This window comes from Plecotus auritus (assembly GCF_963455305.1).
Source record: "Plecotus auritus genome assembly, chromosome: 2".
Taxonomy (NCBI): Eukaryota; Metazoa; Chordata; class Mammalia; order Chiroptera; family Vespertilionidae; genus Plecotus; species Plecotus auritus.
In genome coordinates this window covers 27500663-27516536 of record NC_137771.1, presented here as the reverse complement: position 1 = coordinate 27516536, position 15874 = coordinate 27500663, and the positions used below count along the sequence as shown (strand labels likewise).

The 15874-nt window shown below is 45.3% G+C and overlaps 2 protein-coding genes across 2 annotated transcripts in view; both read right to left on the bottom strand.

The window, feature by feature from the left end:
• The window catches only part of LOC308241770 (phosphatidylinositol 3-kinase regulatory subunit gamma), a 97731-nt gene that overhangs the window by 51777 nt on the left and 30080 nt on the right, over positions 1-15874 (bottom strand). The window lies entirely within an intron of this gene.
• On the bottom strand, positions 9180-10828 carry LOC308241771 (KAT8 regulatory NSL complex subunit 2). Its single transcript, XM_080655368.1, has one exon. The coding sequence runs from the start codon at positions 10795-10797 to the stop codon at positions 9319-9321; it is 1479 nt and encodes a 492-aa protein (XP_080511494.1). The 5' UTR covers positions 10798-10828; the 3' UTR covers positions 9180-9318.

The window sequence follows — 15874 nt, the reverse complement described above, 5'->3', positions numbered from 1 at the left end:
AAGTCTTGCCACTTAATAATAAAAAGACAAATGACTCAATTAAAAATGGGCAAAGGATCTGAATAGACATTTCTCCAAAGACATACAAATGTCCAACAAGATGAAAAGAGATTCAATCTCATCAGCCATCACAGAAATAAAAATCAAAACCACAATGAGATACCACTTCACACCCACTAGGTATGACTCTAATAAAAAAAGGTAGGTAATCACAATGTGGGTGAGGATGTGAAGAAATTGTAACTCATACATTGCTAATGGCAATATGAAATGATACAACTGCTTGGAAAAGATCTGGCAGTTCCTCAAAAGGTTAAGCATAGAGTCACCAGCAATTTCTTTTATTTTTAAACTAGTGGCCTGGTACATGGATTTGTGCACATTGAAAGGAAATAGAAGAAAGATTCGTGCAGTAATTACTGCAAAAAATTACATGTCAAAATAGTATATACAATATTATAAAATTAAAACATGCATGTGATTGGCACCAGCGAGAGCTTTATATATATCACACACACGTGAGTCAGTTTATTTTTAAACTAGAGGCCTGGTGCATGAAATTCGTGCATGGGTGCAGTCCCTAGGTCTGGCCGGCGATCGAAGTATGAGCATCTGGCATGGAAAGGCAGGTCCCAGATGACCTCTGGGCCTGGGCAGCACCTGGCCCCCAGGCCCCCGCGTGCCCCCTCCGCCTGAGTCATCAGGCCCCTGCCCGGCTCCCTCGGTGCCTAGGAGCAGGCCCGTCCCCCGCTACTGCCGCTGGTTGCTGTCTGCAGGGCCATAAGCAGGGTGACTGGGCCCCACTCGTTCCCGCTTTGGCCTGGCGCCGCCCGCTCACCTGCTCCACCATCCCGCCATGGTCCCACTCTCGTCAGGGCCCATCAGGGCCAGCAGTGCTTCCAATGCCACCCGCTGCCAGCACCACATCACCGACACCTGCCATGTTCTGTGCCGCCCCCCGATGGTCAGCGCACATTATAGCGAGTGGTTGAACTCCCAGTCGAACTCCCGGTCGAGGGGACAATTTGCATATTAGGCTTTTATTATATAGGATTGCCAGTGTGCGTCATACGTACTGGCCGGTTGGTCAGTGGGACTGTCGATGAATAAACAGCAATGTGGTTCACGCTGAATGTCAACAAAAACAACCAAATTCATGATCAACAATGACAGATCGAAACATACGTGTGCGATTGCTTTACATGTATCGCACATGCGCGAGTCAACGTTTATTTTTAAACTGCCAGTGTGCTTCATATGTACCGGCTAGTCAGTCGGACAGTCAGACAGACAGACGGTCGGTCATTTAGCCTTTTACATATATAGATATTTTTGTTGATGTCAGAGAGGAAGGGAGAGGGAGACAGAAACATCAATGACAAGAGAGAATCATTGATCGGCTGCCTCCTGAATGCTCCACACTGGGAATCAAGCCCATAATCTGCGCATGTTCCCTGATTGGGAATCTAACCACCACACCAGTGAGGCATCAATCAGCAATTTCAATTCTAGCTATATATTCAAGAAAAATGAAACATACACCCACACAAAATTTTATCTATCAACTAGAGGCTGGGTGCAAGAATTCATGCACGAGTGGGGTCCGGCCACCCCAACCCGATTGGGGCAGATTAGGCTGAGCCGGATGGGGGGAGGCACTGGGGACAGTTGGCCAACCAGCCCTGCCCTTGATCAGGGTGGGGGGACCGATCAGGAGTGGGGCCGGCCAGGGGGAGGCGCCGCAGGTGGTTGGCTGGCCAGCCCCACCCCCGGTCAAACTCCTGGATGAGGAGACAATTTGCATATTAGTCTTTTATTATATAGGATATTCATATAGCAGCATTATTTATAATAGCCAAGAAGTGCTGGGCTATTGTGACTACTTTCAATATAAAAATTGAACTCTAATTTTTCAAAATTTAAAACTCTTCTAGTTATCTATATATATAAAACCCTAATATGCAAATAGACCAAACAGTGGAACAACCAAACAACCGGTCGCTATGATGTGCGCTGACCACCAGGGGGCACAAGTGGAACATGGCAGTGTTGGCAGCAGGCAGCAGAGCGCAGAACATAGCGGGTGTCAGCCGCAGTGGGATGCTGGAGCAGGTGAGCTGGGGTGCCAGACCAAGGCGGGGCGCTAGTCACTGTTATCAGGGTGAGGCTCTGGTGGTTACTGAAAATTCTATACTCCCGTGCACCACGGTCCCACCTGGCACTTGCACCTGCTGCCACTGCCAGTCCTGTTTGCAACTGCTGCTAGTGCCAGAGCTGCCACTTACATCCGCTGCCAGCCCCAATCGCCCCTCAGGGCTTCTCCATCTCCCCCTGCTCCTGAGGGGCAATCAGGGCTGGCAGCCACCTCTCACACCTGCAGCTGGCGCTGGAGCCGCCGCTCGCATCCACTGTCGGAGCCCGGTGCTGGTCCCAATCACTTGGCGCTGTCAGCAGGTGTGAGTGGTGGCTGCCAGCCCCAATCGCCTCTGAGGGCTTCTCCACCTCCCCCTGCTCCTGAGGGGCGATCAGGGCAGCAGCCATCACTCACACCCACTGACGCCGCCAGCCTGCTCGCCCCAGCCCAAATCGCTCCACACCATCAGTGTCAGCGGGTGCAAACAGGCCGGCGCCATCAGTGCGTGGGAGCAGCAGTGGCGGGAGCAGGGCTGCCGGCAGACAGGGGGCCGGGGGCCGTGATGAGAGGGGCCCAGGGGCATGGAAGATGGGCCGAGACCTGCCCCTGTTCCCACCACATCCTCAGGGCCCACAGTTCCTTTCAAGGTGCACGAATTCGTGCACTTGGCCCCTAGTCCTCCTATATAATAAAAGGCTAATATGCAAATCGACCGAATGGCAGAACCAGTCGTTATGACATGCAGTGACCACCAGGGGGAAGACGCTCGATGCAGGAGCTGCACCCGGTGGTCAGTGAGCTCCCACGGGGGGAGCACTGGTCAGCCAGAAGCCCAGAAGCCGGGCTCACAGCTGGCGAGCGCAGCGGTGGTGGCAGGAGCCTCTCCCACCTCCGTGGCAGCGCTAAGGATGTCCGACTGCCTGCTTAGACCCATTCCCCATGGGGAGCGGACCTAAGCCATCAGTTGGACATCCCTGGGGGCTCCTGGACTGCAAGAGGGCACAGGCCAGGCTGAGGGATGCCCCCCCAAGTGCACGAATCTCGTGCACCAGGCTTCTAGTTATAAATAAAGATTAAAACAAATCCAAATCACATACATTTTAAGTAGGTCCAGTGAAACATATTGAGGGAAAAGCTAATTAGGATATGTTCATTATCTTCAATTCCTTGACAAATTAGTTCTTGTACTGGGTGAGCACTGCAATGCTGAGTGATGAGTTAAACGCACCTGAGTAAACACCTTTCTAAGTAAGTATCCATAAACACCTAGCATTTTTATTTCTATTTAGTAGACAATGAAAAGTATTTCTTCTCATTTTGAGAAACTATAATGCAACTTTTTAATATTAGCAATACAGAAAGATATTTTAAATTCCATTTTAATATGTTCATATATGAACAAATATACACATACATGTACATGTGCTGTGTACGTATGTATGCATAAAGACATCAGGAGGACTACACAAACTGTTAACAGTATACACAACAGGGATGGAGAAACAGCACAGGAGAGCACTTTCTTTACCTATGTATGCATGGTTTCTTTATGTATATTTTAACAACAAAAAATAAAAATAATGGGTTATAAATAATATTTCATTTTAATTTATTGTTTTCTGATTTTTTAAAAAACTTTCAAAAATTCACTTTGATATTTTTTAACTAAAGAAAGTATTCAGGAACTGAGGCACTAATAAACAATTATTTCTTTGGTCATAATCTATAAACAGTACACAAAAGTATTGTATCAGTTAAATGTACAGAAGTTGATAACTGCAGTATGTAAAGAAATATTACTATTCTTAAGAAATACATATTGAGGTATTTAAGGGTTAAGGGCCAGGATGAACATAACTATTCTCAAATAGTTCAGGGAAAAAGAGGAATATTATCTATACTATATAATAAAAGCCTAATATGCTAAGTGTCCAGTCGTCCAGTGACTGGCCGACTGTTCAACCAATCAAAGTGTAATATGCTAATGATATGCTAAGGCTGCTCAATCGCTCGCTATGATGTGCACTGACCTCCAGGGGGCAGAGAGTCAACTGGTCGACCAGTCGTTATGATGTGCACTGACCACCAGGAGGCAGACACTCCAACCAGTAGGAGCTTGCTGCTGGGGTCCGGCCGATCGGGACTGAGCAAGATGGGCCGGACACACCCTGGAGCCCTCCCCGACCCAATCATGCACTGATGGGGTCCCTCAGCCTGGCCTGCACCCTCTCACAATTCAGGGAATGTCGGAGAGCTGGTTTCAGCCCATTCCCACAGGCCATTCCCCTGGGGAGGGCGCCAGACACAGGGCTCATGGCTGGCGAGCACTGCTACGGCAAAGTGAGCCTCTCCCAATTGGGACTGATAGGGCATGAGCCCGCAGCAGGCACAGTTGGGGCTGGGATGAGCAGGAGCAGCAGGTAGGAGCTGCAAGAGGCATTGGACTGCGGGTTTCGGCCCCATCCCTGCAGGCCACCCTGAGGGGCCCTACCCATGCACGAATCTGTGCACCAGGCCTCTAGCCTATATATACTGAGTGGCCAGATTATATATGATCTCTAATATAATAATATATATATTAGAGGCCTGGTGCATGAATTCGTGCATGGGTGGGGTCTGGCCAGTCTGGCCAGGGGGATGGGACATGGGCAGTTGGCCGGCCTGCCTGCTGGTCAAATTCCTGGTTGAGGGGACAATTTGCATATTAGCCTTTTATTATATAGAATATACACTGAGTGGCCAGATAATTATGCGTTCAGAGATCATAATAATCTGGCCACTCAGTGTATATAAAAGGCTAAGCAACTGTTCGACTGTCCAGCTATGATGCACACTGACCACCAGGGGGAAGACACTCAATGCAGGAACTACCGAGCTGCAGTGACTTGGTAGTGGCGGTTCTTGGGTGATGCACCCTGGAACCAGAGAGGAGGGAGCCCGATTCCAGGGTGTGAACTGCCCTCTTGCAATTTGGAACCCCTCGGGGGATGTCGGAGAGCCAGTTTCAGCCTGATCCCCACAGGCCAGGCCAACAGACCCCACCTGCCGGAGGGACCCCATTCACTCTGCAGACACCCTTCGAGCCGCGGTGCTGCCCCAGGTGCAGCCGGCCAGGGAGGGACTGTGGGAGGTTGGCTCCAGAGCGTGTCTGGCCCGTCTCACCCAGTCCCGCCCCGGCCAGCCACCTTCTAACTAATTTCCTTTCAATGTGCACAAATCCGTACACCAGGGCACTAGTTTTATATAAAGAGAGAGCATGAATGATAAAGCAAATGGAATAACATGTTAACAGGTGAACAAAGGACATAATGTGTGTTCTTCATATACTTATTTTTGCATCCTTTCTGTAAATTTGAAATTTCCAAAAAAAATAAATTTTTAAAATTAAGAATAAAAGTTAGGTACTTATTAAAACCAGGAAGCAATGACAGATCTCAGCCCTCAAAGCCCATGCTGTAATTTGACTTATGAAGGATGGCTTTAAATCAAAAAGAAAAGAAAAGCTAAAAGAACATTTGAATGTATGTCTCCAGTATGTGCTGGGGGGAGATGAGGCACATTTAGTGATATAAGGAAAGTTGCAGAGGCCTTCAAGCCTTTTGATTCCAAATACAAAACCAGGAGCCAGCTATCTTTCCCCCATTTTAGGGAAAAGTTTTGTTTTTCTTCCATTTCTATCATTTTATTTCAAGAATGCTATATAAATGGAATAATATAGTATGTGACCTTTTGGACTTGACTTTTTTTTAACTCAGTATAATTCCCTTGAGATCCATTCCAAGTTGTTCCATGTATCAATCATTTGTTCCTTCTTATTGCTATTATCAAGTTTTAACCAACATTTTGTCTGAAACTCTGACCAAAGACTATCTTACTACTGTAACCCAAACATACAGCACAGTGCCTGGTACATATACAATAAAGATGTTCATTCAATAAATACTGATTTAGCACCTACTTATTCTAGGTCTTTGTATCTTCCATCCATAAAAATGGGGCTAAAGTATATCCTATTAGGATTAAATGAGTTGATGTGTAAACTTAAAACAGCATATGACACATAGCAATGAATAAATATTAGCTGTCAGCTATAAGTGCTAGGCTACATGCCTAAGATAGTAACAAGACAGTCCAGTAGGCAATTCAAATAAGCAAAACATATAATACTATACTGTGGTTAAACACGGTAAAAGATAATTTTTTTCTTTTTCAATTACAGTTTACAAATCAATATTATTTTGCATTAGTTTCAGGTATACAACATAGTAGTTAGATAATCATACACTTTACAAAGTGGTCTCCCCCAATATTTCAAGTATCCCTGGCACAATACATAGTTATTACAATATTATTGACTATATTCTCTATGCTGTACTTTACATCCCCATGACTATTTTGTGACTACCAATCTGTACTTTTTTTTTTAACCCCTTCCCCCCTCATGCTTCCCAATCTGTACTTCTTAAACCCTTCACCTTTTTCACCCAGTCCTCTAACCCCCCTCCCCTCTGGAAACCATTAGTGTGCTCTCTGTATCTTTGAGTCTGTTTCTATTTTGTATGTTCATTTATTCTGCTCTTTAGATTCCACATATAAGTGAAATCATATGGTATTTGTCTTTTTTTTCTGACTTATTAAAGAGAAAGTATTTTTTTTTTTTAATCTGAATAAAGATTTATTTTTAAAAAAATTAAAAAATACAAATAAATACATACATACATACCATGGGGTCCTAGACAAAGTGTCTTCAGTTCCTTTTAGCTGAAGCTCCTCTGACCCCCAATGCCTTTCAAAAATATCTTTCGTCTTTGGACTCCTTTTTAATCATCTATGCGCAGCCCCTTTCTCCAGAACGCTGAACCCTTTGTAAGGCTGGGACAAGAACCCTGGCATTATGACGCCCTAACGAGGGACACCAACAGCGGCCTTCTCAAAACTCACCCTTGTTGCTGGGTTTCCAAGTGACCATCAAAATTTCTGGAGTATCAATTACTTGGCCTCCACTTCCCCTCCCCTATCCCAGAAAAGTGCTCATGGGCCTATTAATTTACAATCATCTTGAGTGAAGGGTGGGTGCTAATGGTTTGTATATCACTTTTTTAAAAAACAGGAATTCGATAGTCTAATCTTGTTGCAAAAGCAAGCATATTCTTTTTTTTTAAAATATATTTTATTGATATTTTTACAGAGAGGAAGGGAGAGGGATAGAGAGCTAGAAACATCGATGAGAAAGAAACATCGATCAGCTGCCTCCCGCACACCCCCCACTGGGGATGTGCCCGCAACCAAGGTACATGCCCCTGACCGGAACCGAACCCAGGACCCTTCAGTCCGCAGGCCGACGCTCTATCCACTGAGCCAAACCGGTTTTGGCCATATTCTTGTTTATGGCTGCATAAATGCTTCTCCTGTGTTATGAGTATACTGCAGGACCTATGAAAGATCTCAGAAATAAGTTCCATGGGCCTTCTGAGCTACTTTTAACCATTCTCTGGATGTAAATACTTAAACCAAAGCCAAAGTGATGGTATAACTCAGCTATTTTGAACCAAATATTCATCCTACTACAAGAATTTTTAAAATACACAATACCTATTTAGTCAGAGACACTGACCTCCTCTCCCATAGACTGTCACATGAAAAAAATCACAATCAGCAAAATATATTTTTGGTGTGCCTCAAAATTTTAGTAATTATTTTGTGTGCCATGAGATGAGAAAGGTTGAAATCACTGGTCTATCAATTTTTTGTTCCTTAGTTTGGTTCTTACAGGTGATCTTTTGGCCTCCTTGTCATAATGTACCTCAATAAACAACTTCTAGCATAGGTAACTTAACCCTACCTAAATTTTTATTTTAACTCTACCCTTAGATTCATCAAAATGATCTTGACAGCCTTGGCAGGTGTGGCTCAGCTGGTTGGGCGCCATCCTGTGCACCACAAGGTTGCTGGTTCCATTTCCGGTCAGGGCATATACCTGGGCTGTGGGCTCTATCCCAGGTAGGGGCGTGCAGGAGGCAGCCGATCGATATTCCGCTCTCATATCAATGTTTCTCTTTCCTCATTCCCTCTCCTTTCCCCTCTCTAAAAAAAATAAAGTAACTTTTAAAAGATCTGAACAACTTATGCCTATCTCTGCCAGCACCAGACCCAACTTCTCTGGGAGTTTTATATATGTGTTTACATATAAATATATAATTTATATACAGAAACTGACATAGGTTAGAAGACAGATGGCTAAAGATACGTGTTTATGGATATACATTCCTAGTCCTAGAGAATTTTAAAATGATAATCAGGCATTGTGATAGAGAAATGGGAGTAGAAGTAGGGGGCACAGAGGAGAGTGAAAAGGAAGGTATCTGGAACTGGTAAGTTTTAATAGGGAGGTCCTACCCCTTTCCGTTTACTTCTAACAGATCTTTATCTTATCCTGCAAACCAAAACTAAAGTAAGTTACTGAAAGTGTATTTACTTCTTGGGATTGAAATATATCTTGTCCTATTTTCCCTTTCCCATCAGAAACAGCTCCCTAAGGACCACCACCCAAATGTGTGTGTGTATATATATATATACACACACTCTCAAATACAAATAAAACATGCATTCGAGTGATTTATATTTTCATAACATTTTAACATTTAGTAGAAACTATATACAATAACTTTTTATGGCATCTTACATTAGGATAGTCACTGCAGAAATTTACATAGGTTGAAGATGGATGGTTAAGGAGGACCCAGTCCTGTGGGATTATTTTCTGAAGTTACAGGTCAGGTCCCCCAATTAGGTGAGAAGTGAGAAAAGGCTAAAACACAAGCTGCTAGATAGCAATGGCCAAACACTGGGTCCATCAATATCCCAGGGGTACACAACTCCCACTTAAAGACTTTGGAAATCTCCTTACCAAGATGTCTCTCTTCATAGCACAGAGTCCCAAATACTCGCTCAATCCCAGCAGCTCTGACAAGATTCACCTATCTTTCTTCCTTGCTCAGAGTGGGAAGACACAACTTTTAGACACTACTACTGGTCCCTTCCCCAGTGTATGTTTGACTATAGCACTCAGTAACCCAGAAGGAAAACAAAGTAGTCTGGGTTGTCCTTTAGAGAGGTCAGAAATACTTGTTTAAATAATGGGAAATTCAAATCCTCCAAAGTCAAATGGTTCCCAAAACAAACTATCAACTGATAGAACTGTGTTCTGGCTTCCCATTTGCAGTAGCCACTCCACTTTGAGGAAATGGTGCAGAGGCTTTTTCAGAATTTCGCGATCCCTGCGATCTGCACCCATCTCCGGCCATCTGCATCTGGCCCAAAGTATCCACTGGGCATTCAGCAGTGTCTTTGACAGAATGATCTTCAAGGGTTAGTGAAGGATCAAAAAGCAAGGGTGAAGGAGGACACTGCATACCATCACCCACAACATCCAAGTCATCACTGAACTCCAGAGGTAAACTTTCAGTGGGCTGAAGCTCAGCAGCACTCAAGTACAGATCCATGGGGCCGGCTTCCAGATCGTCTGGCACAGACAGTACCTGCTCGGGCTTATACATCTGAGGAGGCAACTGGAAATGCAGTGGGCAGCAGGGATCTTCAGAGAGGCTTACAGGAACTGGTTTGTTGCAGGGTACCTCTTCAGACCCCTGGCAGCATTTGAAGAGAACCTGATTCGTGTCCTGACAAATATGAGTAATGCAGTGTCTGGTCATTGGAAGAGACTGATTAGAACAACGAACATCATCCACAAAGGCCAAGCACCTCTGACTGGAACGAGTGGTATGGGCCTGTTGGGCAGCACCATCTGTGGCCAGCATTCTGCGTTCCTTCAGCTGCCTATGTAGTAAGGCTTCTACTCCATAGCGCTGACGATACCTCCGAAGACATTTTAGACGCTTTAAGTTATCTCGTTCTTTGGCCAATAGTCCCTCTGGGCCAGTCAGGAGACTACTACCTAGAGCTTCATGTTCCACTTTCCGATTATGTAAGTAACGTCGCTTCTTCTCTTTGAGCAGATGCTGAAGTCGTTTAAACTGATCAATGTACAAAGACTGTAAACGAATTAGTTTCTCACGCATAATCAGGGCCACTTCTTCGGCTGTGTAGACACCAGCATGTTTCAAGGGATCTTCTTGATCACTGTCTATGCTATCAGCTTCACTGTCAGGGTCACCTCTCCATGTCTGATCCACAGTAATGGGTTCCTGCTCCCCATCACTCCAGCTGTCTTCATCCAGAATTCGGCTGGCTTCACTGCGACTACTTTCTGGAGTCTGAGACCCCAGCTCTGTCTTAGCATATGAGCTCAGCTGGCACAAGAGTGTTTCACCCATAGGCCCTGGAGTGGTCTTCTTCATTTGAGCATGAAGTGCCAGTGCATTCCTACGGGCATGTTCAGCACAGAAGGACACCCCATCTTTCTTCTCTGGCTTTGGGGCAGCACTGGGACATCTTTTTCCATTCTTCGTCGATATATAACTACATTGCTTGAAAGGTGCATTCTTGTCTTCAAGGATATGCTTAATGCAAAACTCCTGTCCCTCCAGACGAGGTTGCGAGCATGGGCGATGAGTGAACGAACAAGAGAGGGACTCCTGAGACCTGGGAACTGGGGTGATCCTCCCTCGATTGGTCGGCAAGACGTGGATCCGAATCCTGTTCATACCAAAACCTCCGCCACCCGCACCGCGCTGCGCCGCTCGCCCTTCTAAGAGAAAGTATTTTTAAAGTATATTTTAAAAGGTGAATGTTATGGTAAATGCTTATATCTTAAATTTTTTTAAAAAAAGAGAGAAAGAATAGGGTGCCATGGAGCACAAAATAAGGGCACTAAATCTAGAGAGAGTCAAGGAAGATAAGATATATAGTGTCCCAGAATAAAGGAACAACATGTATTTAAAACAGAGGGAGGAAGGTAGGAGGAGAGAGGGAAGGAGGGAGCAGAGGGAGGGAGAGGGAAGAAGGGAGAAAGAGGGAGGGCAGGAGGGAGAGAGGGCAAGAGAGAAAAAAAATGAAAATAAAAAATAAAGAAGAAAAGAAATAAGGAAATAAAGTCAGTCCAAGAGAGAATTAAAAGAAATGCCTGGCACATAGGGAGTGTGAGGTAGGGAAAAGTGGAAGTTCATTTTAGCTAGCTGTCATCTCCTGTGTAATCATCCCAATATTGCTGAGCTGCCTCCCCAGCAAACCATCTTCTTATTGTTAATCATTCCATTATGTCCTCTGGAGCTTCTTCCCTGATCATTCTCCCCACATTCTAATTAAACAAACTATTTTATAACTTCAACTAGAGGCCCAATGCACGAAGATTCGTGCAAGAATGGGCCTTCCTTCCCCTGGCTTCCAGCACCACCTTCGCTCTGGCCAGAGCCGCCTTTCCGCCTCCCCGCCTCCCTACGCTGCCCAGAGGCCCAGAGCTGCTGGGGTGGTGTGGAACACCTGCGTCCCACCCCACTCCCCTCGGCGCCTTTGTACGCAAATTAACCCGTCATCTTTGTTGGGTTAATTTGCATACTCACTCCTGATTGGCTGGTGGGTGTCATGAAGGTACGGTCAATTAGCATGTTACTTTTATTAGTGTAGATATCTTCCCAGAAAATATTTTTTCCCCACTTCCCAGCCTTCTCTGAAATCTGGCTCTCCATGGAGGATATTACTAACCTTGCAGCCTTCTCTCTTGAAAGGTTGTTCATTTCCTCATGGACTCTGGGCCTCTGTTCTTCCTTAGCTCTGAGTTTTCCTAGGACCTCTTTTCTTTCATCCACACCTTAAAACTTTTATTTCCCTGGCCTTCTTTTTATTCTGTCCTCTCATCTACTGCCATAACTTTAAATAATACCTACACTCTGCTCCCAAAACAGTATTTCTAAGTACAGGGACTTTTCTAAATTTCTGATTGTCCAACAGAAGACACTTAATATGTGTCAAGTACTATAGCAGGCACAGTGAATTAATGTGGTTATAAATCACTCAGGGATCCTGTAAAATGTAGAACATGGTTTGCTAGGTATGGCTTGGGCCTGGAATTCTGCATTTAGAACAAGCTTCCAGGTGATGCCAATGCTGCTGGTCCAAACTGAGTTACCAAGGAGCTCAAAGATGTCTCTACTGGAAAAGCTCTGATGGGGTAAAAAAAAAAAAATCGAGTACAATAGCTAAAATATAGTAGATTAAATACATGTGATTCTTCACTCCCTCTATAAATCACTTCAAATGGTAATATAATCTATTTTTAAAGGTATGAACACACAACAGCAAAGAGATCAGAGGAGGAAGCAACAGCAGAGGACAACAACAAAACTTTTTTTAAAAATATATTTTATTGGTTTTTTACAGAGAGGAAGGGAGAGGGATAGAGAGCTAGAAACATCGATAAGAGAGAAACATTGATCAGCTGCCTCCTGCACACACCCTAATGGGGATGTGCCCGCAACCAAGGTACATGCCCTTGACTGGAATCAAACCCAGGACCTTTCAGTCTGCAGGCCGACACTCTACCAGGCGTCCTCTAACTACGGCCCGCGGGCCACATGCGGCCCGCAGAGGGCATTTATCCGGCCCGCCGGGTGCCGCTGCCTGTCCTGCTTAGCAGCCGACTCGTCCCGGGCCCGCAGTGCGCATAGGAATTTGTTCATAGTTTTTTTTTTAAACTATAGTCTGGCCCTCCAACAGTCTGAGGGACAGTGAACTGGTCCCCTGTTTAAAAAGTTTGAGGACCCCTGCAACCGGCCAGGGCAGCAACAAAACTTTAATACAGGTAAAGCAACCAGATGAATCTGACTTTGTGAAGTGCAAAAACTGAAACCTAAGCCTGAAGAGAGAAAAGGTCCTGTTAAAAAAGAATTGGAAGCACAATGCATCTCTGAAGGGAGGAATGAGAGGTGGAGCTGAAAATAGGATTGGCTGAAAGTCTATAGAAAGAGCAGTTCTCCTCCCCATGCAACCAGGCAATACCCCTCCCCCACCCTTGACAAAGGCTGCCTGTGAACTCATCAGTCCAGAGAAACAATTAAAGAAATCCCAAACACTAAGCACAGCTGGGGCTAGGGTAAGTCCCAAATTGAAAACAGACTTAAGGAGAAGTACAATAGACAGGTAAATGTCCCCCAAACCCCTCCCCCATCTCAGTTCTCTGAACAGTAAGCCTCCAAGCTTATTCCCCCAGGCAGAACTTAGGGAGATTTTTTTCTCTGAAGAAACTGATAAGACCCCCTGCAAAAGACCTAAAAATACAGATATTTTATGGTTACCAATGAAAAAGAGATTCATTATCTTATCACCTTTCAATGAAGGCCTCTAGTTAACACATCCTGCCCACTTACATTGGGCCTTCCAATTAGCTTTTTTTTTTTTATTGATGAGAGAAAGAGAGAGATTTTATTGTCCAACTTACACATTCATAGACTGATTCTTGTATGTTCCCTAAAAGGGGATCGAACCTGAAATCTTGGTGTATCGAGGACGATGTTCTCTAACCGAGCTACCTGGCCAGGGCTCCAATTAGCTTTTTAATTTCTCATTCTTGAATAAGAAATAAGCCTTTTAAAAGGAAAGAAATTGTAACATATGCTACATGGATAAACTTTGATATGTCTTCATAAAGACATTAAGAGCCTTGAAGAAACAAGCCAGGCACAAAAGGATAAATATATGGTTTCTCTTATATGAGGTTCCTAAAGTAGTCAAATTCAGATAAAATAAATGGTGGCTTCCATGCGCTGGGAGGCGGGAGGAGGAGGGAAATGGGAGTTACTGTTTAATGGGTACAGAATTTCAATTAGGTAACACAAAAAGTTCTGGAGATGGATGATAGTGATGGTTGCACAACAATGTAAATGTACTTAATGCCTCAAAACTATATGCTTAAAAATGGTCAAAATGATAAATTTTATGTTATATATATTTACCACAAAATATAAAAAAAACACTTTTAGACATTTGAAGAAAGCCATCACTTCAGACATGAGTATCAATAAACTTAAAAAACAGAAAACAGAATAACAAGTTAAATGACATCATGAGGAAATACTCAGGTAAATCAAGAATTTAGGGCATTCAATAAGCCAGGTGATTTGGATTCTTCTAAAGTCAATATCATTTTATTTTTTACTTTTTAAAATATATTTTTATTGATTTCAGAGAGGAAGGGAGAGGGAGAAACAGAAACATCAATGATGAGAGAGAATCATTGATCGGTTGCCTCCTGCACACCCCACACTGGGGATCGAGCCCGCAATCCAGGCATAAGCCATGACCGGGAAATCAAACCTTGACCTTCAGGTTCGTAAGTCAACGCTCAACCACTGAGCCACACCAGCTGTGCAGTCAATATCATTTTTTAAAATTGTCAATACATTTTAAAAAGTCACTAGAGACTATTATAGAAAACAGACAAAAGCAACATTCAATGTCAATTTTACGGGGCTTTTTATTCAGAAATAGCCTATCTAATAAAAGAGTAGTATGCAAATTGACCATACCTCCGCTACACCAAGCCACGCCCACAAGCCAATCAGGAGGGAATATGCAAATAAACCCAACCAAGATGGCTGCAGCCACAGAGAGCAGGAGGGAGGCTTGGGTTTCCCTGGCAATGGAGGAAGCCAAGCTTTCCGCCTGCCCTTGCCGGCCCAGGCCTCCACTCAATGCTACTAAGTTTCAATTATAGAAGATAAATAAATCCCAACAAAAATGGCGGCAGCCACGGAGCTGGAGAGAGCAGGAGGCTAGGGTTGCCCACGGCGATGGAGGAAGCCAAGCTTCTGCAGCCCTGTCCCGCTTTGGCCTCCGCTTAAGGCTACAAAGTTTCAATTATAGAAAATACATAAATCCCAACAGAAATGGCTGCCGCCATGGAGCGAGCAGAAGGCTTGGCTCCACTCCAGGCTACAAAGTTTCAATTGTAGAAGATAAATAAATCCCAGATCCCAGGGCCTCTGCTTGGGTCGCCGGGGGGCGTGGCCGGCCTGCAAACCACCACAGGCCCCTTGCCCAGGCCGCCCCATGCCCCAAGGGAACCCCCACCCTGATCCGGGACACCCTTCAGGGCAAACCAGCTGGCCCCTACCCATGCACCAGGCCTCTATCCTATCTAATAAAAGTGTAATATGCAGATTGACCATCACTCCAACACACAAGATGGCTGCCCCCATGTGGTCAAAGATCCTGCCCCCAGGTGGACATAAGATGGCCACCACAAGATGGCCAGCAGGAGAGGGCAGTTGGGAGGGACCAGGCCTGCAAGGGAGGGCAGTTGGGAGCGATCAAGCCTGCTGGGGAGGGCAGTTAGGGGTGACCCGGCCAGCAGAGGAGGGAAGTTGGGGGTGACTGGGTCTGCAGGGAAGGGCAGTTGGGGGAACCCAGGCCTGCAGGGGAGAGCACTTGGGGGGTACCAGGTTTTCAGGGGAGGGCAGTTAGGGGTGACCAGGCCTGCAGGGGAAGGCAGTTAGGGAAAAACAGGCTGGCAGGGGAGCAGTTAGGCATCAATCAGGCTGGCAGGGGAGTGGTTAGGGGGTGATCAGGCTGGCAGGCAGAAGCGGTTAGGGGCAATCAAGAAGGCCAGTAGGCAAGCAGTTGGGAGCCAGCAGTCCTGGATTGTGAGAGGGATGTCCGACTGCCCGTTTAGGCCCGATCCCACTGGGATCGGGCCTAAACGGGCAGTCGGACATCCCTCAAGGGGTCCCAGATTGGAGAGGGTGCAGGCTGGGCTGAGGGACAACCCCCCCCCCCCCCGTGCACGAA